The 24,936-nt window shown below is 55.2% G+C and overlaps 1 protein-coding gene across 1 annotated transcript in view; it reads right to left on the bottom strand.

The window, feature by feature from the left end:
• The window catches only part of USP10 (ubiquitin specific peptidase 10), a 36,700-nt gene extending 13,079 nt beyond the window's left edge, over positions 1–23,621 (bottom strand). Inside the window, exons 1-5 of the mRNA XM_073554868.1 lie at positions 23,465–23,621; positions 10,462–10,530; positions 8,129–8,189; positions 6,195–7,169; positions 1,318–1,409 (exon numbers count right to left, since the gene is read on the bottom strand). Coding sequence (XP_073410969.1) covers positions 1,318–1,409; positions 6,195–7,169; positions 8,129–8,189; positions 10,462–10,530; positions 23,465–23,485 — 1,218 coding nt within the window. The 5' untranslated portion in view covers positions 23,486–23,621. The remainder of the gene's footprint in view (positions 1–1,317; positions 1,410–6,194; positions 7,170–8,128; positions 8,190–10,461; positions 10,531–23,464) is intronic.
• Positions 23,622–24,936: the final 1,315 nt, after the last annotated feature.

The raw sequence follows: 24,936 nt of genomic DNA, 5'->3' as shown, positions 1-24,936 counted from the left end.
CAGTATTTTCCGGCACGGTCTATGCCCCGGAAGTGTTCACATGCAGGACACACTTCCAGGGCTAGACCGCGTTGGAAAATACCGGCGCATGCGCAGTACCAATTATATGCTTGTTCATGACATAGTTTACTTCATGTTAGCAATTTTCAAACTTATACTTTTTTGGCCTTAACGGTCAATCAATGGTGGACCTATTCCATCATTGCCCCCCCCGTTTGGTGCGGGCTCCGCGCCTTTTCCGGCACATGACGGCTGATATGTGCCCAGAACACCTGCGGGTGGAATCGCTCTGACGGCGGCATTTAACATGCATGCGCAGGAAGCGCGCCATTACTTTCACGGCACTTGGAATTTTTTTCCCGTTTTCTGGTACATGACATGCTAAAACCAGTGGTGTCGTTCAAAAGTACATCACACGGCCATATTGATGGAAAAATAAAAAACGTATTATGGCTCTGGGAAGGAGGGGAGCGAAAAACGAAACCGCAGACACCGATACCCCATATGTGGAGGGGAAACCATGGTATGGGCGCATGGCAGAGCTCATAAGGGAGGGAGCACCACGTGACTTTTTGAACGCAAAATTGGCTGGAATCAATGGCAGGTGCTATAGAATCGTAGAGATGGAAGGGACCTCCTGGGCCATCTATGGGCCATCTATGTCGCGTATGGAGACCCCTTGATGTGCCTAAACAATGGAAACCCCCCAATTCTAACATAGCCCTATCCCTAATCCCAACACAACCCTAAACCTAGCCCCAACCCTAACTGCAAAGAACGGGAAACAAAAAAAATACATTTTTTTAGTTTATCACTTTTCCCTAACTAAGGGGGTGATAAAGGGGGGTTTGATTTACTATTTTTATTTTGATCACTGTGATCGGGTCTTTTGCAGTGATCAAAATGATCCAATAGGAAAAATCTATTGTTGGCAGGTAGCGGCCGGCAGATCTCGACAGGTGTACTGCGCATGTGCCTGCCATTTTCTTCCAGGAAGACGACGTGGAGGGCCGGAGCAAGGGATCTGCGGATGGCAGGGGTACCAGGGGGGCTCGGAGGACCCCATTCCTCTCGCCTATGGTATGCTAGATCATGTCAGAGGAAAGAGAAGTGAATGAGCAATCTGATCCTTTTTTTTATTCGGTGAATAACAGCGATCACAAGAATGGGGACAGTGAAAACCGACTGGAATCATGTTCTCTGGGGTCTCAGCTACCCCCGGTAGCTGAAACACCAGATATTTTCTGACGCTGGGGGGCGCTATACACTTAGTTGCAGTCGCCAGCATTCAGCTTGTGACGCCACCATGAAGGATACAGCGTTGATGTAGCACCAGTTTCCTTTGTTGAGGAGTCCTCGCGGCTGTAACGACACGGGTTTGTGGATGAGCTTCACTCCGTCCAGGATCTCTGCGGAGAGGAGGAAAGCAGCGTCAGTACAGAGGCCACATATCACAGATAGCAGGAGCCTGCGACTCCCGATGTTCCAGCGGTACATGGTGGGATGGGAGGCGGCCACAGCTCGGCGTGCTTCCATCTGAACCCCAATCATCCATCCCAATCATCCTACAGAGGCTCCTGCAGCCGCGCTTCCCATCGCTCCCTGAATATTAGGGAAAGGGAACAAGACAGTGGAAATTTTAAAATAATTAGAAATGTATTACAGTACACGAGCCCTTCAGCACAAACGACCCTGGGGGTCCGCAGCGGTCTTTACTTTCCAGCAGATATAGAATGTCATTGCTCCAGGAAAACAGAGAGCGATGGGGACCACCGGGGTCGACCGTGATGGAAAGGGGGGTACAGGTGTGTGTACCTAGATAACAAAAACCTAAGCAAATATTATTCACCCGGTGAATTGTCTTCTGCTGAAGCGTCAACCCCGGTGGTCCCCACATCCCAGTTAGTGATGGTCCTGTGCAACGACCTAAGTATTAAAGGGGAGGTCAGACATGTAGGACATGCACCTTGCTGCAGGAAATGATACAGGAACCATCTCAGCAGGGAGCGTATCCTACACTCCTGACATCCCCTTACACTGAGGTACAATACGCACAGCTCGGCCTTCTATGCCCTCAAACCACAAGCCTGGAGCGCCACCTGGTGGCTAATGCTGGTGGAGAAATAAGTCCTCCCAGGTAATGGAGGATCATCTGCCCGCACTGCCTCTGTGCTGCTCCTGTGCGGTGTCTGCAGGGCGGCAGCGTCTGTCCTCCGCACAGGACCAGTACCTCAGCCCAGAGACGGCGACCCCAGCCCGGTACACACAGGACCAGCACCTCAGCCCAGAGCCGGCGACCCCAGCCCGGTACACACAGGACCAGCACCTCAGCCCAGAGCCGGCGACCCCAGCCCGGTACACACAGGACCAGCACCTCAGCCCAGAGCCGGCAACCCCAGCCCGATGCACACAGGACCAGCACCTCAGCCCAGAGCCGGCGTCCCCAGCCCGATGCACACAGGACCAGCACCTCAGCCCAGAGCCGGCGTCCCCAGCCCGATGCACACAGGACCAGCACCTCAGCCCTGAGCCGGCGTCCCCAGCCCAATGCACACAGGACCAGCACCTCAGCCCAGAGCCGGCGTCCCCAGCCCGATGCACACAGGACCAGCACCTCAGCCCAGAGCCGGCGCCCCCAGCCCGATGCACACAGGACCAGCACCTCAGCCCAGAGCCGGCGACCCCAGCCCGGTACACACAGGACCAGCACCTCAGCCCAGAGCCGGCGACCCCAGCCCGGTACACACAGCACCAGCACCTCAGCCCAGAGCCGGCGACCCCAGCCCGATGCACACAGGACCAGCACCTCAGCCCAGAGCCGGCGACCCCAGCCCGATGCACACAGGACCAGCACCTCAGCCCTGAGCCGGCGTCCCCAGCCCGATGCACACAGGACCAGCACCTCAGCCCAGAGCCGGCGTCCCCAGCCCGATGCACACAGGACCAGCACCTCAGCCCAGAGCCGGCGTCCCCAGCCCGGTACACACGGGACCAGCACCTCAGCCCAGAGCCGGCGACCCCAGCCCGGTACACACAGCACCAGCACCTCAGCCCAGAGCCGGCGACCCCAGCCCGATGCACACAGGACCAGCACCTCAGCCCAGAGCCGGCGATCCCAGCCCGATGCACACAGGACCAGCACCTCAGCCCTGAGCCGGCGTCCCCAGCCCGATGCACACAAGACCAGCACCTCAGCCCAGAGCCGGCGTCCCCAGCCCGGTACACACAGGACCAGCACCTCAGCCCAGAGCCGGCGACCCCAGCCCGGTACACACAGCACCAGCACCTCAGCCCAGAGCCGGCGACCCCAGCCCGATGCACACAGGACCAGCACCTCAGCCCAGAGCCGGCGATCCCAGCCCGTTACACACAGAAGGTCTCAATTAGGAGTTACACGGGGTGAGCTGCCACTCCAGAATACTAGCAGGGATACACAGCTGAGCACCAGGGTCCGCACGGTTCATGTTTTACTGCGGAGCCTCTTCCTGGTGATCGCTTGTTGCTCTCCTGTACCTACAGTTTAGTTTCTGGTTTCTGCAGAATTTCGGACTGACCACTAGTTGGAGACCACCAAGCGCCCACTGTCCTTGTAATCCCGAGAATTCACTATGGCTCGAACAGAGCCACAATAAACCGTTCACACACCCCCTGCGCACACCCTATGTGGCGCCCCCTTGTGGTAATCACGGCCTACACTGTAGCAGTACTATAATGCGGCCTCATACACATGTGCACAGCCTGCACCATATGTGGCGCCCCCTTGTGGTAATAACAGCCTACGCTGTAGCAGTACTATAATGCGGCCTCATACACGTGCACACAGCCTGCACTGCGGACACCCTATGTGGTGCCCCCTTGTGGTAATCACGGCCTACGCTGTAGCAGTACTATAATGCGGCCTCATAAACGTGCACAGCCTGCACTGCGGACACCCTATGTGGCGCCCCCTTGTGGTAATCACAGCCTATGATGTAGCAGTACTATAATGTGGCCTCATACACATGCACACAGCCTGCACAGCGAACACCCTATGTGGCGCCCCCTTGTGGTAATCACTCCTACGCTGTAGCAGTACTATAATGCGGCCTCATACACATGTGCACAGCCTGCACTGCGGACACCCTATGTGGCGCCCCCTTGTGGTAATCACAGCCTATGATGTAGCAGTACTATAATGCGGCCTCATACTCATGTGCATAGCCTGCACTTCGGACACCCTATGTGGCGCCCCCTTGTTGTAATCACGGCCTACGCTGTAGCAGTACTATAATGCGGCCTCATACACATGTGCACAGCCTGCACTGCGGACACCCTATGTGGCGCCCCCTTGTGGTAATCACTCCTACGCTGTAGCAGTACTATAATGCGGCCTCATACACGTGCACAGCCTGCACTGCGGACACCCTATGTGGCGCCCCCTTGTGGTAATCACAGCCTACGCTGTAGCAGTACTATAATGCGGCCTCATACACATGTGCACAGCCTGCACTGCGGACACCCTATGTGGCGCCCCCTTGTGGTAATCACAGCCTACACTGTAGCAGTACTATAATGCGGCCTCATACACATGTGCACAGCCTGCACTGTGGACACCCTATGTGGCGCCCCCTTGTGGTAATCACAGCCTACGCTGTAGCAGTACTATAATGTGGCCTCATACACATGTGCACAGCCTGCAGAGGACACCCTATGTGGCGCTCCCTTGTGGTAATCACAGTCTACGCTGTAGCAGTACTATAATGTGGCCTCATACACATGTGCATATCCTGCACTGCGGACACCCTATGTGGCGCCCCCTTGTGGTAATCACGGCCTACGCTGTAGCAGTACTATAATGCAGCCTCATACACATGTGCACAGCCTGCACTGCGGACACCCTATGTGGCGCCCCCTTGTGGTAATCACGGCCTACGCTGTAGCAGTACTATAATGTGGCCTCATACACATGTGCACAGCCTGCACTGCGGACACCCTATGTGGCGACCCTTTGTGGTAATCACAGCCTACGCTGTTGCAGTATTATAATGTGGCCTCATACACATGTGCATAGCCTGCCCTGCGGACACCCTATGTGGCGCCCCCTTGTGGTAATCACGGCCTACGCTGTAGCAGTACTATAATGTGGCCTCTTACACATGTGCACAGCCTGCACTGCGGACACCCTATGTGGCGACCCCTTGTGGTAATCACAGCCTACGCTGTAGCAGTATTATAATGTGGCCTCATACACATGTGCATAGCCTGCCCTGCGGACACCCTATGTGGCGCCCCCTTGTGGTAATCACGGGCTATGCTGTAGCAGTACTATAATGCGGCCTCATACACATGTACACAGCCTGCACTTCGGACATGCTATGTGGCGCCCCCTTGTGGTAATCACGGCCTACGCTGTAGCAGTACTATAATGCGGCCTCATACACGTGCACAGCCTGCACTGCGGACACCCTATGTGGCGCCCCCTTGTGGTAATCACGGCCTACGCTGTAGCAGTACTATAATGTGGCCTCATACACATGTGCACAGCCTGCACTGCGGACACCCTATGTGGCGACCCCTTGTGGTAATCACAGCCTACGCTGTTGCAGTATTATAATGTGGCCTCATACACATGTGCATAGCCTGCCCTGCGGACACCCTATGTGGCGCCCCCTTGTGGTAATCACGGCCTACGCTGTAGCAGTACTATAATGTGGCCTCATACACATGTGCACAGCCTGCACTGCGGACACCCTATGTGGCGACCCCTTGTGGTAATCACAGCCTACGCTGTAGCAGTATTATAATGTGGCCTCATACACATGTGCATAGCCTGCCCTGCGGACACCCTATGTGGCGCCCCCTTGTGGTAATCACGGGCTATGCTGTAGCAGTACTATAATGCGGCCTCATACACATGTACACAGCCTGCACTTCGGACATGCTATGTGGCGCCCCCTTGTGGTAATCACGGCCTACGCTGTAGCAGTACTATAATGCGGCCTCATACACGTGCACAGCCTGCACTGCGGACACCCTATGTGGCGCCCCCTTGTGGTAATCACGGTCCATGATGTAGCCGTACTATAATGCGGCCTCATACACATGTGGACAGCCTGCACTGCGGACACCCTATGTGGTAATCACGGCCTACGCTGTAGCAGTACTATAATGCGTCCTCATACCTGCGGCAGACTCTGCAGATGAACACAACATACCTGCAATTTTTATGGCTACTGGGTCCTCTGAAACAGGAACAGGGACCTCCTTAACGTCAGCCTGTTTTTCGGGGGTCGGCGGGGCAGCAGAGGGGGCGGAAGGCTTAGTTTCAACATAAGCCACCAGTGGGGTCGAGGAGGGCTTGGAATTGTGAAATAGACTCGCCCATGACTTTGCCGGAGGGTTCCCGGGGGACAAGGAAGACGCCTGGGTCACGGCCTGAGACAAGCACGTGTCCTCCGGCTTCATTTGCTCGGCCTCGGGATGTAAATCCAGTCCATTGGGGGCAGGGGCGTCCTCTGTGGCTTCGAGTGTCTGTCCATTGGCTACCCCCAGCGTATCAGTAGTATCAGAGTCAGCCGGCGGCTGCTCCTCAGCTGTCCTTAATGGGCTCTCCCGCCCGGTGTCTGAGGCCATGCAGTCCTCAGGCTGCCCAGCAGTCCTGCCATCATCTAGTGCATTGGGTAGAGAGGTGCTGTCGTCACTGACAGCCTCTATGCTGAAGTCCACGGCGGGCTCCGGGCTATAACAAGTCCTAGGGGAGGCCGACGATGCCCGTGTGTCAACTCCAAGCTCAGGCTCATCTGTGCCGATACTGCCAAGTCCTGCGGATGTGGCGTGCCCGTTTACAAGGGTCTCTACAGGGACATCTCCAACACCTTCCAAGTAACTGTAATATCCCGGGGGCCTTTTTTTCTTCTTTTTCCGCTCTCTCTGTGCGGATGTACCGTCGCTGTCTGCGTTGCCGCTGCTGTCGGGGAGGGCAGCGTCGGGGTATTGACCATCAATGGCGTCGCAGTTGTTTGTGAGGAGGAGGTCGTCAGGGCTCTTCTGGGTCGGGCTGCAGGACAGGATGAACTCCGGAGCCTGCGGGTTTAGGGTACTGGAAATACTGTAATCCGAGTTCCCGAGCAGAGCGGCGTCAACGTCGATCACTTCACTCACCCCAAACTCGATTCTCTGGAAGTCATCACCTTTCACAAGAAAAAAAAAACATCAGGAGATGCACAAATCTGCGATGGTGCCGCGAACGTGACTCCCGCACATATCCCCTTACCTGCAGACACTGACTGCGCACGTGACCCCCGCACCCATCCCCTTACCTGCAGACACTGACTGGGTATAAGACCCCCGCACCCATCCCCTTACCTACAGACACTGGCTGGGTATAAGACACACGTACCCATCCCTTTACCTGCAGACACTGGCTGGGTATAAGACACACGTACCCATCCCTTTACCTGCAGACACTGACTGGGTATAAAACCCACGTACCCATCCCCTTGCCTGCAGACACTGACTGGGTATAAGACCCCCGCACCCATCCCCTTACCTGCAGACACTGACTGGGTATAAGACCCCCGTACCTATCCCTTACCTGCAGACACTGACTGGGTATAAGACCCCCGCACCCATCCCCTTTACCTGCAGACACTGACTGGGTATAAAACCCACGTACCCATCCCCTTGCCTGCAGACACTAACTGGGTATAAGACCCCCGCACCCATCCCCTTACCTGCAGACACTGACTGGGTATAAGACCCCCGCACCCATCCCCTTTACCTGCAGACACTGACTGGGTATAAAACCCACGTACCCATCCCCTTGCCTGCAGACACTGACTGGGTATAAGACCCCCGCACCCATCCCCTTACCTGCAGACACTGGCTGGGTATAAGACACACGTACCCATCCCCTTACCTGCAGACACTGACTGGGTATAAGACCCACGTACCCATCCCCTTGCCTGCAGACACTGACTGGGTATAAGACCCCCGCACCCATTCCCTTACCTGCAGACACTGGCTGGGTATAAGACCCACGTACCCATCCCCTTACCTGCAGACACTGACTGCGCACATCTATAAGCAGCGCAGGGTTACAGGGTCAGACCCAGTCCATGCACTGACACACAGTATCACAGGAACTTACCATCCTGGAGATCACATAAAGACCGCGGGCCACAGAATAACGGCTCATTGAAAGGGGGCAACTGCGGAGAGAACAAGAAAATGTGAATTAAAGACAAAAACACAAGAAAAACTTCTCAGAATCTGCGGGCACGCTGCCCTATGTCTGCATACAGCTCAGGAGAATCCAGAAATATGCACGAGATCAGTCACTGCCAGCACACAAGCCACCGAGAAAAATGGGCTACACCCCGCGGAGTGTGGAGAAGAGCGCGGCCCTCGCTAGTATCCACAGCGGGAAGTAGATACTCTCCCTCAGAAAACGCCCCACACCCCGACACTGTGGAGGACGACGTACACGCCATGGCTTCTGTGGGGCAAATCTCTGCATCCCCATGTCCCCACAGGTCTATACAGGAACTTCCTCTGGTTCTGGAGATTTCTTCTGTGGTCACTGAGGTCCGAGATGGAAGCTTCTTCACCCCATATTTTGAGATGACACCAACACAACAGCCACCACCACAACATCACCTGGATGTTCACATCAGCCAACACCACGGCCACCACCACAGCACCTCCCGGCCAACACATAAGCCACGACAAACCGCAAGGAAGCCAACACGTAGGCCACCACAAGAACACCACCATGTCATTCACCACAACAACCGGCCACAATACCAGGACAACACCAGGACGCTGACACCGGCCACCACTACAGCACCCCCCGGCCAACACACAAGCCACGACAACCTGCAAGGAAGCCAACACGCAGGCCACCACAAGAACACCAACAAGTCATTCACCACAACAAAAGGCCACAATACCAGGACAACACCAGGACGCTGACACCGGCCACCACCACAGCACCTCCCGGCCAACACACAAGCCACGACAAACTGCAAGGAAGCCAACATGCAGGCCACCACAAGAACACCAACAAGTCATTCACCACAACAACCGTCCACAATTCCAGGACAACACCAGGACGCTCACACCGGCCACAACCACAGCACCTCCCGGCCAACACACAAGCCACGACAAACCACAAGGAAGCCAACATGCAGGCCACCACAAGAACACCACCATGTCATTCACCACAACAACCGGCCACAATACCAGGACGCTCACACCGGCCACCACCACAGCACCTCCCGGCCAACACACAAGCCACGACAAACTGCAAGGAAGCCAACACGCAGGCCACCACAAGAACATCAACAAGTCATTCACCACAACAACTGGACACAATACCAGGACAACACCAGGACGCTGACACCGGCCACCACCACAGCACCTCCCGGCCAACACACAAGCCACGACAAACTGCAAGGAAGCCAACACGCAGGCCACCACAAGAACACCAACAAGTCATTCACCACAACAACTGGACACAATACCAGGACAACACCAGGACGCTCACACCGGCCATCACCACAGCACCTCCCGGCCAACACACAAGCCACGACAAACTGCAAGGAAGCCAACACGCAGGCCACCACAAGAACACAAACAAGTCATTCACCACAACAACCGGACACAATACCAGGACAACACCAGGACGCTCACACCGGCCATCACCACAGTACCTCCCGGCCAACACACAAGCCACGACAAACTGCAAGGAAGCCAACACGCAGGCCACCACAAGAACACAAACATGTCATTCACCACAACAACCGGACACAATACCAGGACGCTCACACCGGCCATCACCACAGCACCTCCCCGGCCAACACACAAGCCACGACAAACTGCAAGGAAGCCAACACGCAGGCCACCACAACACCACCAAGATATCAGTCACCACAACAACCGGACACAGTACCAGGACGCTCACACCGGCCATCACCACAGCACCTCCCGGCCAACACACAAGCTACGACAAACTGCAAGGAAGCAAACACGCAGGCCACCACAAGAACACCAAGTTGTCATTCAACACAACCGGACACAATGCCAGGACATCAATACACCAGTCACCACTAAAACACCAGAACGCCAACACACCGGTCACAACAATGCCAGGTAGCCAAAACGTCATTCATCCTGACAAGGCCAGGATGCCAACACGCCGGACACCTCAACACAATGCCAAGGCACTGGTCATCACAACACAGGATCATTATGCCGGTAACCACCACAAAACAATGCCCAGTCACCATTAACCAGGATACAACGCTGGGCCAGCACGCCAGCCGACATGATGTGACAATTTTATATCACAATGCCTCCTGTGCCCGGATTTCAGAGTGTGCCATCAAGCAAGAATTACTTCTGGGTGTGAAGTTCTGATGCAAGATTTGTGAGCAGCGAAACCCCCCAATGTTAAGTACGTGGCGAGGGACAGAGCCTTACCTCTACTGTACAACGAGCGCTGGTGAAGAACTGGCGGAATTCATCGTCACTGAACTCCCCAAAAATGTACTGAAAAAAAAAAAGAAACACAAGTCAGACCACACACAGCAGGCGACCCGAGCACCCCTCACAACTCCCCGACAATACGTCCGCTCTCCCAGACACGGCGGGTTATCACCTCAACATTTGATATTCAGGGTCACTCCCTGTTTCCACCGGAAACAAATCTACCAGGATCATTGCGCCCCCTTTCCCAGGATCACTCCCTGACCCCCTCGGGGCCACTACTACATCCCTTCTCCTGTCCACGGGATCACTGCCCTCCTCCTCAGGATCACTCCTCCCCATGGATCAATCCCCCCTTTCTGGATCACTGCCTCCTTCCCCCTCAGGATCACTGCCCTCTTCACCAGGATCACTCCCCCCATCCCGGATCACTGCCCTCTTCCTCATGATCACTCCTCAATCCCTTCTCCCCTCCACGATCACTGCCCCCTTTTGCAGAATCACTCCCCCATCCCAGATAACTCCTCTAGCCCTCCCTCTCTGATCACTCCTCCATCCCCTCTCCCCCCAGGATCACTGCCCCTCTTTTGCAGGATCACTCCCGAATCCCCACTCCCCCAGGATCACTGCCCCTTCCCCTGGATCACTCCCCCATCCCCCTGGATCACCGATAGGATAAGGCGTGCCTTTGTCCTGTACAATATGACCTAATCCCGAGATGTTAACGAGCCGCGAACATCCAGAGAAAAGTGCGAGCGCAGCACGAGTGTCTCATTGTCACAATCCTGCAGCTTCAGCAATAGACACGTTCACACAGCACCCAGCGTAATCCGCGGGCCGTGCGCCAGCAAACACCAGGACGGCAGCGGGTACAATGGGTGCCCTGATCAAGGGTCCAAACCACAGCACATCACCCCTCCCCTGGAGCAAAACCTCAGCGCAGGACACCAGGGCCCAATGTATCAAGGAGACAATGCTGCTTGGTGATTTTGGAAACATCCAAGAGCTGCTACAATGTATCAGTCCGGAGCTCAGGCCCTCAGACGACTCCCACCGTCAGGCCCTCAGACGACTCCCACCGTCAGGCCCTCAGAGGACTCCCACCGTCAGGCCCTCAGAGGACTCCCACCGTCAGGCCCTCAGAGGACTCCCACCGTCAGGCCCTCAGAGGACTCCCACCGTCAGGCCCTCAGAGGACTCCCACCGTCAGGCCCTCAGAGGACTCCCACCGTCAGGCCCTCAGAGGACTCCCACCGTCAGGCCCTCAGAGGACTCCCACCGTCAGGCCCTCAGAGGACTCCCACCGTCAGGCCCTCAGAGGACTCCCACCGTCAGGCCCTCAGAGGACTCCCACCGTCAGGCCCTCAGAGGACTCCCACCGTCAGGCCCTCAGAGGACTCCCACCGTCAGGCCCTCAGAGGACTCCCACCGTCAGGCCCTCAGAGGACTCCCACCGTCAGGCCCTCAGAGGACTCCCACCGTCAGGCCCTCAGAGGAAACCCACCGTCAGGCCCTCAGAGGAAACCCACCGTCAGGCCCTCAGAGGAAACCCACCGTCAGGCCCTCAGAGGAAACCCACCGTCAGGCCCTCAGAGGAAACCCACCGTCAGGCCCTCAGAGGAAACCCACCGTCAGGCCCTCAGAGGAAACCCACCGTCAGGCCCTCAGAGGAAACCCACCGCCAGGCCCTCAGAGGATACCCACCACCAGGCCCTCAGAAGTAAATCTACTGTCCCCTGTTATCAGCCAGTCCATACTGCACACATACCTTCTTGTCACATACAGGTGCTTTTCACAAAATGAGAATAACACCCAAAAGTCATTATCTCAGTAGATTAGAATACTTTATAACACCAGCTTGAAAAATGATTGTAAAATCCGAAATGTTGTCCTACTGAAATGTATGATCAGCAAATGCCCTCAGTAATTGGTCCGGGCTCCTTCTGCATCAATTACTGTATCAATGCAGCGTGGCATGGAGGCGATCAGCCTGTGTGCACTGCTGAGGGGTTATGGAAGCCCAGGTTGCTTTGATCGCAGCCTTCAGCTCGTCTGCATTGTTGGGTTTGGTGTCTCTCCTCTTCCTCTTGACAATACGCTATAGATTCTCTATGGGGTTAAGGTCAGGCGAGTTTGCTGCCAATCAAGCCCAGTGATACTGTTGTGTGTACACCAGGTGTTGGTACTTTTGGCAGTGTGGACAGGGGCCAAGTCCTGCTGGAGAATGACATTTCCAGCTCCATAAAGCTTGTCGGCAGAGGGAAGCATGAAGAGCTCTAACATGTCCTGGTAGACGGCTGCGCTGACTTTGGTCTTGATAAAACACAGTGGACCTACACCAGCAGATGACATGGCTCCCCAAACCATCACTGATGGTATTCTAATTTCCTGAGATAATGACTTTTGGGTATCCATTGGCTGTAAGCCATAATCATCAACATTACCAGAAATAATCCTGTGACATAGATCCCTCTGTGTGTAATGACGCTACAGAATAGAGGCGAGTCACTGTCTGTATTGAAGAACTGAAATAAATTCACTTTTGATGATATTCTCATTTTGTGAGATGCACCTGTATCTGCATTGCCAAGAACCTATAAAAATCATATCCACCGACATTAATGGCAGATCTGCAACATCAGCTCTGGCAAACTATGTCACCGGCCCTTTAAGAAGCACAATCCTAAATGAGATCATGGATTTTGAATCGTCTGATCGCCACCTGATCACATTTCATGGCGGATGTCACTAATTACACCAACCCCCCACACACACACCTATTATTTGACGATCTCTGTACATAGGCTCAGTCACCATCATGGGTGGGGAAGGGTTAAGCACATGGCTGGGCCGATGCCAGCAGGAGGCAGCGCCAGGAAGCACATGGCAGAGATAGGTGTGCCAGGGAAGAAGAGCATCTGTATGTGGTGGCAGGGCGCTGCAGAGATTTCAACCTGGCGGACCACCCGAAGGACCAGCACAGTCCCCATCCCAACAAGTATGGACCAGCACAGTCCCCATCCCAACAAGTAAGGACCAGCACAGTCCCCATCCCAACAAGTAAGGACCAGCACAGTCCCCATCCCAACAAGTAAGGACCAGCACAGTCCCCATCCCAACAAGTAAGGACCAGCACAGTCCCCATCCCAACAAGTAAGGACCAGCACAGTCCCCATCCCAACAAGTAAGGACCAGCACAGTCCCCATCCCAACAAGTAAGGACCAGCACAGTCCCCATCCCAACAAGTAAGGACCAGCACAGTCCCCATCCCAACAAGTAAGGACCAGCACAGTCCCCATCCCAACAAGTAAGGACCAGCACAGTCCCCATCCCAACAAGTAAGGACCAGCACAGTCCCCATCCCAACAAGTAAGGACCAGCACAGTCCCCATCCCAACAAGTAAGGACCAGCACAGTCCCCATCCCAACAAGTGAGGACCAGCACAGTCCCCATCCCAACAAGTGAGGGCCAGCACAGTCCCCATCCCAACAAGTGAGGGCCAGCACAGTCCCCATCCCAACAAGTGAGGGCCAGCACAGTCCCCATCCCAACAAGTAAGGACCAGCACAGTCCCCATCCCAACAAGTGAGGACCAGCACAGTCCCCATCCCAACAAGTGAGGACCAGCACAGTCCCCATCCCAACAAGTGAGGGCCAGCACAGTCCCCATCCCAACAAGTGAGGGCCAGCACAGTCCCCATCCCAACAAGTGAGGGCCAGCACAGTCCCCATCCCAACAAGTGAGGGCCAGCACAGTCCCCATCCCAACAAGTGAGGGCCAGCACAGTCCCCATCCCAACAAGTGAGGGCCAGCACAGTCCCCATCGCAACAAGTGAGGGCCAGCACAGTCCCCATCGCAACAAGTGAGGGCCAGCACAGTCCCCATCGCAATAAGTGAGGGCCAGCACAGTCCCCATCGCAACAAGTGAGGGCCAGCACAGTCCCCATCCCAACAAGTGAGGGCCAGCACAGTCCCCATCCCAACAAGTAAGGACCAGCACAGTCCCCATCACAACAAGGACCAGCAGTCCCCATCACAACAAGTAAGGACCAGCACAGTCCCCATCACAACAAGTAATGACCAGCACAGTCCCCATCACAACAAGTTAATGACCAGCACAGTCCCCATCACAACAAGTAGTGACCAGCACAGTCCCCATCACAACAAGTAAGGACCAGCACAGTCCCCATCACAACAATTAAGGACCAGGACAGTCCCCATGACCCCCAGTAAGGACCAGCACAGTGCTCCATCACAACCAGTATGGAAATGCACAATCCCCATCACAACTTTTAAAGGGACCTGTCAGTAGGATTGTGCTCGGTAACCTACAGAAAATGTCAGGTCGGCGCCGTTACACTGATTAACATGATGCCTGAGGTGATGAAATCCGTCTTGTGGTTCTTGTGTAATCAGTTTTCAGTTAATGTTATGCCGTGCTCCAGGGTGGCCTGTAGGCAGAGTCTCATCTTCCTGCTCTAAGGCGGAGAAACCAAGGAGAGACACAGGCCGCCCGAAGCACAGACATGTTCCTCATCATGGAGACAGACTGTTTGTGCTTCGGGGCGGCCTGTGGGTATCTCTTTACTTGGTTTCTCCGGCTAAGGCTGGGGTCAGAATTGCAAAGAACCTCGCACCGGTCTAGCATCTTAACACCCGGCACTGCCGCCGGCACTCGGGATCGGAGGGTTCAGCTGCACAGAAATACACGCAGCCGCACACTCCGGGGTCCTGAGTGCCGGGTATTGAGATGCGAGATTCGTGCGAGTTTCTCGCAGGTCTGACCACGGCCTTAGGGTAAGTTCACACTAGGTGTTGATTCACCGTTTTTTGTTCTGCAGCAAAACCCGATCTCTTGGCAGGAAAGAAGCTGCAGAATAAAGCATGTTTGCCTGGATTTTTCTTGCATTTTTTTCTGCTATTTTGGCATGCTAGATTTTAGTGTTAAAAAAGTCCTATTCTATAGAATGATGCATTGCCACAAGAAATGCAGCAAAACCTGATCCTTGCGTTTTCTTGGTGCGTTTTTTCACCACCCATTCATTTCAAAGGGTGAAAGATGCTGAAAGTGACATCCTCCATTGTGCAAAAAAACGATGCAAAGCACAAAATCCTGATGACAAAAAAAACAATGTGTGCATGAGATTTCTAAAATCTCAGACTTTGCAGGTACTGTAGAACGCAGCTGAAAAGTTGCATAAAAACACGCTGCGAAAAGCCTAGTGTGACCTTAGCCTTAGAGCAGAAAGATAAGACTCGGCTACAGGCCGCTCCGGAGCATGGGAGTAACATTAACTGAGAACCAACACTGATTAAACAAGAACCACAAGACAGAATTCATCACAGATATCATTACAATCAGTATAACGGGCCGACCTGACACTGTCTGCAGGTTACTGAGCAAAATCATGCTGACAGGTTCACTTTAAGGACCAGCACAATCACTATCACCACCAGTAAGAACCAGCACAATCCATATCACAACCAGTGAGGAGCAGAGCACAGTCCATATCACCACCAGTAAGAACCAGCACAGTCCTGATAATCACCCCCAGTAACTACCAGCAAAGTCCCTATCATCACTCACAGTAAGGACCAGCAAAGTCCCTATCATCACTCCCAGTAAGGACCAGTACAGTCCCTATCGTCACTCCCAGTAAGGACCAGTACAGTCCCTATCATCACCCCAGTAAGGACCAGTACAGTCCCTATCAATCATCACCCCAAGTAATAACCAGCACAGTCCCTATCATCACCCCAGTAAGGACCAGTACAGTACCTATCATCACCCCAGTAAGGACCAGCAAAGTCCCTATCATCACTCCCAGTAAGGACCAGCACAGTCCCCATCATCACCCCAGTAAGGACCAGTACAGGCCCTATCATCACCCCAGTAAGGACCAGCAAAGTCCCTATCATCACTCCAGTAATGACCAGTACAGTCCCTATCACCACCTTCCCCTAGTAAGGACCAGTACAGTCCCTATCATCACTCCGAGTAATGACCAGCACAGTTCCTATCATCACTCCAGTAACGACCAGTACAGTCCCTATCATCACCCCAAGTAATGACCATCACAGTCCCTATCACCATGTTCCCCTAGTAAGGACCAGTACAGTTCCTATCATCACTCCAGTAATGACCAGTACAGTCCCTATCATCACCCCAGTAATGACCAGCACAGTCCCTATCACCACCTTCCCCTATTAAGGACCAGTAGTCCCTGTCATCACCCCGAGTAATGACCAGCACAGTCCCTATCATCACCCCAGTAATGACCAGTACAGTCCCTATCACCACCTTCCCCTAGTAAGGACCAGTACAGTTCCTATCATCACTCCAGTAATGACCAGTACAGTCCCTATCACCACCTTCCCCTAGTAAGGACCAGTACAGTCCCTATCATCACTCCAGTAAGGACCAGTACAGGCCCTACATCACCCCCAGTAAGGACCAGCAAAGTCCCTATCATCACTCCAGTAATGACCAGTACAGTCCCTATCACCACCTTCCCCTAGTAAGGACCAGTACAGTTCCTATCATCACTCCAGTAATGACCAGTACAGTCCCTATCACCACCTTCCCCTAGTAAGGACCAGTACAGTCCCTATCATCACTCCAGTAAGGACCAGTACAGTCCCCATCATCACCCCAGTAAGGACCAGTACAGGCCCTATCATCACCCCCAGTAAGGACCAGCAAAGTCCCTATCATCACTCCAGTAATGACCAGTACAGTCCCTATCACCACCTTCCCCTAGTAAGGACCAGTACAGTCCCTATCATCACTCCGAGTAATGACCAGCACAGTTCCTATCATCACTCCAGTAACGACCAGTACAGTCCCTATCATCACCCCAGTAAGGACCAGTACAGTCCCTGTCATCACCCCGAGTAATGACCAGCACAGTTCCTATCATCACTCCAGTAACGACCAGTACAGTCCCTATCATCACCCCAGTAAGGACCAGTACAGTCCCTGTCATCACCCCGAGTAATGACCAGTACAGTCCCTATCATCACCCCAAGTAATGACCATCACAGTCCCTATCACCACCTTCCCCTTGTAAGGACCAGTACAGTTCCTATCATCACTCCAGTAATGACAAGTACAGTCCCTATCATCACCCCAGTAATGACCAGCACAGTCCCTATCACCACCTTCCCCTAGTAAGGACCAGTACAGTCCCTGTCATCACCCCGAGTAATGACCAGCACAGTCCCTATCATCACCCCAGTAAGGATCACCACAGTCCCTATCATCACCCCAGTAAGGATCACCACAGTCCCTATCATCACCCCAGTAAGGATCACCACAGTCCCTATCATCACCCCAGTAAGGATCACCACAGTCCCTATCATCACCTCCCCCCAGTAAGGACATCTGGACAGGAGAATGATCCAAGTCCTGCGCCACAAGGAGGATCCGATCGGGATGACTGTAAAACAGAACACCATAAACAGCTGCAACCATAACCTGGGAACCTCGGACATAAAAAAGGTACTAGTGACACAGGGCTTTAACCCGATCCCAATGCCAGCAGCTGGTTATTAATCCTCATTACTTTGTAGGAATCACTGTGATCTGCAGATCTTGTGTATAGTAATGATAACGGAGTACAGCCAGCGTGCAGGCAAAACGGAGCATAACTCGGGCGAGAGATCCGCCACTGGGGCAGTGACCACCAAGTGACGTCCAGGGCACCGGAGAATACAGGGCACAGTCACCATGAGTCCAAGGGGCGGATCTACCGCACCATACACATAGAGGCTGTTAATTACCGAGTAACACCGCCCCCTGGACTCCTAAGTCCTTAGTGATTCCAATCCTTACAGGAGTAGTCCTGTCACTCATGACCCGGTGGTGTGTGCCGTCCTATAGTGTCACTCCTGAGCCGGTGGTGTGTGCCGTCCTATAGTGTCACTCCTGAGCCGGTGATGTGTGCCATCCTATAGTGTCACTCCTGAGCCGGTGATGTGTGCCATCCTATAATGTCACTCCTGAGCCGGTGGTGTGTGCCGTCCTATAGTGTCACTCCTGAGCCGGTGATGTGTGCCATCCTATAGTGTCACTCCTGAGCCGGTGGTGTGCGCCATCCTATAATGTCACTCCTGAGCCGGTGGTGTGTGCCGTCCTATAGTGTCACTCCTGAGCCGGTGATGTGTGCCGTCCTATAGTTCCACTCCTGAGCCGGTGATGTGTGCCGTCCTATAGTGTCACTCCTGAGCTGCTGATGTGTGCCGTCCTATAGTGTCACTCCTGTGCGGGTGATGTGTGCCGTCCTATAGTGTCACTCCTGTGCGGGTGATGTGTGCCGTCCTATAGTGTCACTCCTGTGCGGGTGATGTGTGCCGTCCTATAGTGTCACTCCTGAGCCGGTGGTGTGCCGTCCTATAGTGTCACTCCTGAGCCGGTGGTGTGCCGTCCCATAGTGTCACTCCTGAGCCGGTGATGTGTGCCGTTCTATAGTGTCACTGCTGAGCCGGTGATGTGTGCCGTTCTATAGTGTCACTGCTGAGCCGGTGATGTGTGCCGTCCTATAGTGTCACTTCTGAGCCGGTGATGTGTGCCGTCCTATAGTGTCACTCCTGAGCCGGTGATGTGTGCCGTCCTATAGTGTCACTCCTGAGGCGGTGATGTGTGCCGTTCTATAGTGTCACTCCTAAGCCGGTGATGTGTGCCGTTCTATAGTGTCACTCCTGAGCCGGTGATGTGTGCCGTCCTATAGTGTCACTCCTGAGCCGGTGATGTGTGCCGTCCTATAGTGTCACTCCTGAGCCGGTGATGTGTGCCGTCCTATAGTGTCACTCCTGAGCCGGTGATGTGTGCCGTCCTATAGTGTCACTCCTGAGCCGGTGGTGTGTGCCGTTCTATAGTGTCACTCCTGAGGCGGTGATGTGTGCCGTCCTATAGTGTCACTCCTGAGGCGGTGAGGTGTGCCGTCCTATAGTGTCACTCCTGAGCCGGTGATGTGTGACGTCCTATAGCGTCACTCCTGACCCGGTGATGTGTGACGTCCTATAGCGTCACTCCTGACCCGGTGATGTGTGACGTCCTATAGCGTCACTCCTGACCCGGTGATGTGTGACGTCCTATAGCGTTACTCCTGACCCGGTGATGTGTGACGTCCTATAGCGTCACTCCTGACCCGGTGATGTGTGACGTCCTATAGCGTCACTCCTGACCCGGTGATGTGTGCCGTCCTACAGTGTCACTCCTGAGCCGGTGATGTGTGCCGTCCTATAATGTCACTCCTGAGCCGGTGATGTGTGCCGTCCTATAGTGTCACTCCTGAGCCGGTGGTGTGTGCCGTCCTATAGTTCCACTCCTGAGCCGGTGATGTGTGCCGTCCTATAGTGTCACTCCTGAGCTGCTGATGTGTGCCGTCCTATAGTGTCACTCCTGTGCGGGTGATGTGTGCCGTCCTATAGTGTCACTCCTGTGCGGGTGATGTGTGCCGTCCTATAGTGTCACTCCTGTGCGGGTGATGTGTGCCGTCCTATAGTGTCACTCCTGAGCCGGTGGTGTGCCGTCCTATAGTGTCACTCCTGAGCCGGTGGTGTGCCGTCCCATAGTGTCACTCCTGAGCCGGTGATGTGTGCCGTTCTATAGTGTCACTCCTGAGCCGGTGATGTGTGCCGTTCTATAGTGTCACTCCTGAGCCGGTGATGTGTGCCGTTCTATAGTGTCACTCCTGAGCCGGTGATGTGTGCCGTCCTATAGTGTCACTCCTGAGCCGGTGATGTGTGACGTCCTATAGCGTCACTCCTGACCCGGTGATGTGTGACGTCCTATAGCGTCACTCCTGACCCGGTGATGTGTGCCGTCCTATAGCGTCACTCCTGAGCCGGTGATGTGTGCCGTCCTATAGTGTCACTCCTGAGCCGGTGATGTGTGCCGTCCTATAGTGTCACTCCTGAGCCGGTGATGTGTGCCGTCCTATAGTGTTACTCCTGAGCCGGTGATGTGTGCCGTCCTATAGTGTCACTCCTGAGCCGGTGATGTGTGCCGTCCTATAGTGTCACTCCTGAGCCGGTGATGTGTGCCGTCCTATAGTGTCACTCCTGAGCCGGTGATGTGTGCCATCCTATAGTGTCACTCCTGAGCCGGTGATGTGTGACGTCCTATAGTGTCACTCCTGAGCCGGTGATGTGTGCCGTCCTATAGTGTCACTTCTGAGCCGGTGATGTGTGCCATCCTATAGTGTCACTCCTGAGCCGGTGATGTGTGCCATCATATAGTGTCACTCCTGAGCCGGTGATGTGTGCCGTCCTATAGTGTCACTTCTGAGCCGGTGATGTGTGCTATCCTATAGTGTCACTCCTGAGCCGGTGATGTGTGCCATCCTATAGTGTCACTCCTGAGCCGGTGATGTGTGCCGTCCTATAGTGTCACTCCTGAGCCGGTGATGTGTGCCGTCCTATAGTGTCACTCCTGAGCCGGTGATGTGTGCCGTCCACACTCTGGACCCCCGCCTACATGTTTACACGTGTGGTTCTACTCCTTAAACTCATACACCCGACACAGGAACAGGAAATGAAGCCCCAGAATCAGCTGCCAACCAGCAGGAGACCCCCGAAATGGCAGTAACCTGTGCAGAGTGATCCTAGAACAATCACCATCTGCACTTAAAACATGCAGGACACACGTCCCAAACTACCGAAAACTGCTGCACCCCGGTAATGTTCCCCTCACCCTCCTCCCGTTCCCCTGGTAATGTTCCTCTCGCCCTCCCCCTGGTAACTGGCAATATCCACCTTTGCCGTAACGTCCCCCCAACCTGCTTTCTTCCCCCATGTAATGTCCCTCTCACGTCCCCGTAGGTATTGATCTCTTCGCCCTCCTCCTGTCCCACCAGGTATATTTCCTCTCGCCCTCCTCCTGTCCCACCAGGTATATTTCCTCTCGCCCTCCTCCTGTCCCCCCAGGTAAAGTTCCTCTCGCCCTCCTCCTGTCCCCACAGGTAAAGTTCCTCTCAGCCTCCTCCTGTCCCCCCAGGTAATATCCTCCAGTTAAAGTCCCCCTCCTCCCAAGTAAAGTTCCTCCGGCAACGCCCCAATCTAGTCTTCCAGGCTATGCACCCTCACTCTCCTCTCATTCCCCCAGGTAACGAGCCCGTCGCCCTTCTCTCCATCCCCCAAGTAATGCTCCCCTCGCTTCCACAGGTAACGCCCCTGCCTCCTCCCACATTCCCCACCTCATAAAATCAACCTCAACCTCCTCCCGACCCCGCTACTGTCCCCCTCACCCTCCTCCCGACCCCGCTACTGTCCCCCTCACCCTCCTCCCGACCCTGGTACTGTCCCCCTCACCCTCCTCCCGACCCTGGTACTGTCCCCCTCAACCTCCTCTCGCTCCCCTCGGTAAAGTCCCCCTCACCCTCCTCCCTACCCCTCACGTAACGTCCCCTTCAGGGTAACGTCTCTCGCCCACCAGGGTAAGGTCCCTGCTCTCAGTCATTTTCCCCTCGTCCTCCCCTGATTAAGTCCACAGAACATCCTCTCGTCTCCCTCACCCTCCCCTCGTCCTCTCACTAATGTCCCCCTCACCTAGTCCCTCACGGTAATGTCGTTTTTATCCTACCCTTGGTCATGTCTCCCTCACCTTCCTCTTCTCGGTAATGTCCCCCCCCCGGTATTATCCCCCTCCCGTCCTTCCGGTAGTATCCCCCTCACCCTCATTCCCGTCCCCCTCCCCTGGCGGTCCTTCCGGTAGTATCCCCCTCACCCTGCTTCCCGTCCCCCCGGTATTATCCCCCACCCCCGGTTGCCCTCCCCCTCCGCCAACCGTCCCCCCAGTATTATCCCCCTCACCCTGCTTCCCGTCCCCCCCCGGTAGTATCCCCCTCACCCTGCTTCCCTTCCCCCCCGGTATTATCCCCCTCCCCCGGCCGTCCTTCCGGTAGTATCCCCCTTACCCTCCTTCCCGTCCCCCTCAGTAGTATCCCCCTCCCCCTGCTTCCCATCCCCACCGGTATTATCCCCCTCCCCCGGTCGCCCCCTGGTAGTATCCCCCTCCCCCTGCTTCCCGTCCCCACCGGTAGTATCCCCCTCCCCCTGCTTCCCATCCCCACCGGTATTATCCCCCTTCCCCGGTCGCCCCCTGGTAGTATCCCCCTCCCCCTGCTTCCCGTCCCCACCGGTAGTATCCCCCTCCCCCAGTCGTCGTCCTGGTAGTATCCCCCTCACCCTGCTTCCAGTCCTCACCGGTATTATCCCCCTCCCCCCGGTAATGTCTCCCTCCCCCCGGTCGTCCTTCCGGTAGTATCCCCCTCACCCACCTTCCCCCCCGATGGTTTCCCCCTCCCGTCCGTCTGGTAGTATCCCCCTCCCCCCGGTATTATTCCCCTCCCCCGGTAATGTCCCCCTCCCCTGGTCGCCCCCGGTATTGTCCCCCTCCCCCGGCCATCCTTCCGGTAGTATCCCCCCCCCTCCCCCTCGGTCGCCCCCTGGTAGTATTCCCCTCCCCCCTGGTATTATTCCCCTCCCCTGGTAATATCCCCCTCCCCCCGGTGGTTTCCCCCTCCCCCACCTTCCCGTCCCCCCCCAGTCGCCCCCTGGTAGTATCCCCCTCCCCCCTGGTGGTTTCCCCCTCCCCCGGTCGCCCCCCGGTAATGTCCCCCTCCCCCACCTTCCCGCCCCCCCCGATAATGTCCACCTCCCCTGGTCGCCCCCGGTATTATCCCCCTCCCCCACCTTCCCGCCCCCCCGGTATTATCCCCCTCCCCCACCTTCCCGTCCCCCCGGTAATGTCCCCCTCCCCCGGTCGTCCTTCCCTCTCCGCCGGGTGTTTGGGTGACTGTGGGGAGGTCTGATCAGCTCCTCTCCGCCCGACCTCCAGTTCCAGGCCCACGTGTGAGCCGGAGTCCCGGGCCTTGATGAGGCTGCAGAAATGAGGCCGGGCCTAGCGCCCCCGCCCCCACAGGCCGGGCAGTGTGAGAAGCCCCGGGGGCTCCCAGGCCGCTTTCTGGCCGCAGACGGCCGCTCTCGTACCTGCGCGCCCGGGGACGCCATGCTGGACACTTTCAATGAGTGAGGCCGCTCATGCCGCTTCCCCCGCCGCCGCCATCTTCTCTCAGCGCGCCTACCCAGCTCCGACAGTGTGCGCAGGCGCGGCCACGCCTCCTCCTCACCTCCACCACCTCAGGCGGGGCGGAGCCGAGCAGGCGACCATGGAAGAGCGGAGTGTGACACGTGACCACTGAGCCCCGGGGGGAGGGGTGCGCCCAAAACGGAGCAGAGACGGAGAGGAAACGGAACTGAAGGGGGAAGAAAACGGGGGAAACATGAGGACGGAGGAGAAGAGACAGGGGGGAACTGAGAGGAAAAAGACGGAGAAACGAGGGGGAAATACGAGGACGGAGGAGACCGGGAACAGGGAGAAACGGAGAGGAAAAAGATGGAGAAACGAGGGGGAAAAGAGAGAAAGTGGGGGAAATAGGAGGATGGAGGAGAAGAGACGGAGAACAGGGAGAAACGGAGAGGAAAAACATGGAGAAACGAGGGGGAAAAGAGAGAAAGTGGGGGAAATAGGAGGATGGAGGAGAAGAGACGGAGAACAGGGAGAAACTGAGAGGAAAAACATGGAGAAACGAGGGGGAAAAGAGAGAAAGTGGGGGAAATAGGAGGATGGAGGAGAAGAGACGGAGAACAGGGAGAAACTGAGGAAAAAGATGGAGAAACGAGGGGGAAATACGAGGACGGAGGAGATCGGGAACAGGGAGAAACTGAGAGGGAAAAGACGGAGAAACGAGGGGGAAATGACAGAAAGTGGGGGAAATATGAGGATGGAGGAGAAGAGACCGGGAACAGGGGAAACTGAGAGGAAAAAGATGGAGAAACGAGGGGGAAAAGAGAGAAAATGGGGGAAATATGAGGATGGAGGAGAAGAGACCGGGGACAAGAGGAAACTGAGAGGAAAAAGATGGAGAAACAAGGGGGAAAAGAGAGAAAATGGGGGAAATATGAGAATGGAGGAGAAGAGACCGGGAACAGGGGAAAACTGAGAGGAAAAAGATGGAGAAACGAGGGGGAAAAGAGAGAAAATGGGGGAAATATGAGGACGGAAGAGAAGAGACCGGGAACAGGGGGAAACTGAGAGGAAAAAGATGGAGAAACGAGGGGGAAAAGAGAGAAAATGGGGGAAATATGAGGATGGAGGAGAAGAGACCGGGGACAAGAGGAAACTGAGAGGAAAAAGATGGAGAAACAAGGGGGAAAAGAGAGAAAATGGGGGAAATATGAGAATGGAGAAGAGACCGGGAACAGGGGAAAACTGAGAGGAAAAAGATGGAGAAACGAGGGGGAAAAGAGAGAAAATGGGGGAAATATGAGGATGGAGGAGAAGAGACCGGGGACAAGAGGAAACTGAGAGGAAAAAGATGGAGAAACAAGGGGGAAAAGAGAGAAAATGGGGGAAATATGAGAATGGAGGAGAAGAGACCGGGAACAGGGGAAAACTGAGA

Source organism: Dendrobates tinctorius, unplaced genomic scaffold (assembly GCF_039654945.1).
Source record: "Dendrobates tinctorius isolate UK_male_01 unplaced genomic scaffold, ASM3965494v1 ptg000214l, whole genome shotgun sequence".
NCBI lineage: Eukaryota > Metazoa > Chordata > Amphibia > Anura > Dendrobatidae > Dendrobates > Dendrobates tinctorius.
The sequence above is the reverse complement of the archived record's forward strand: the minus strand, read 5'-3'. Positions and strand labels throughout refer to the sequence as shown.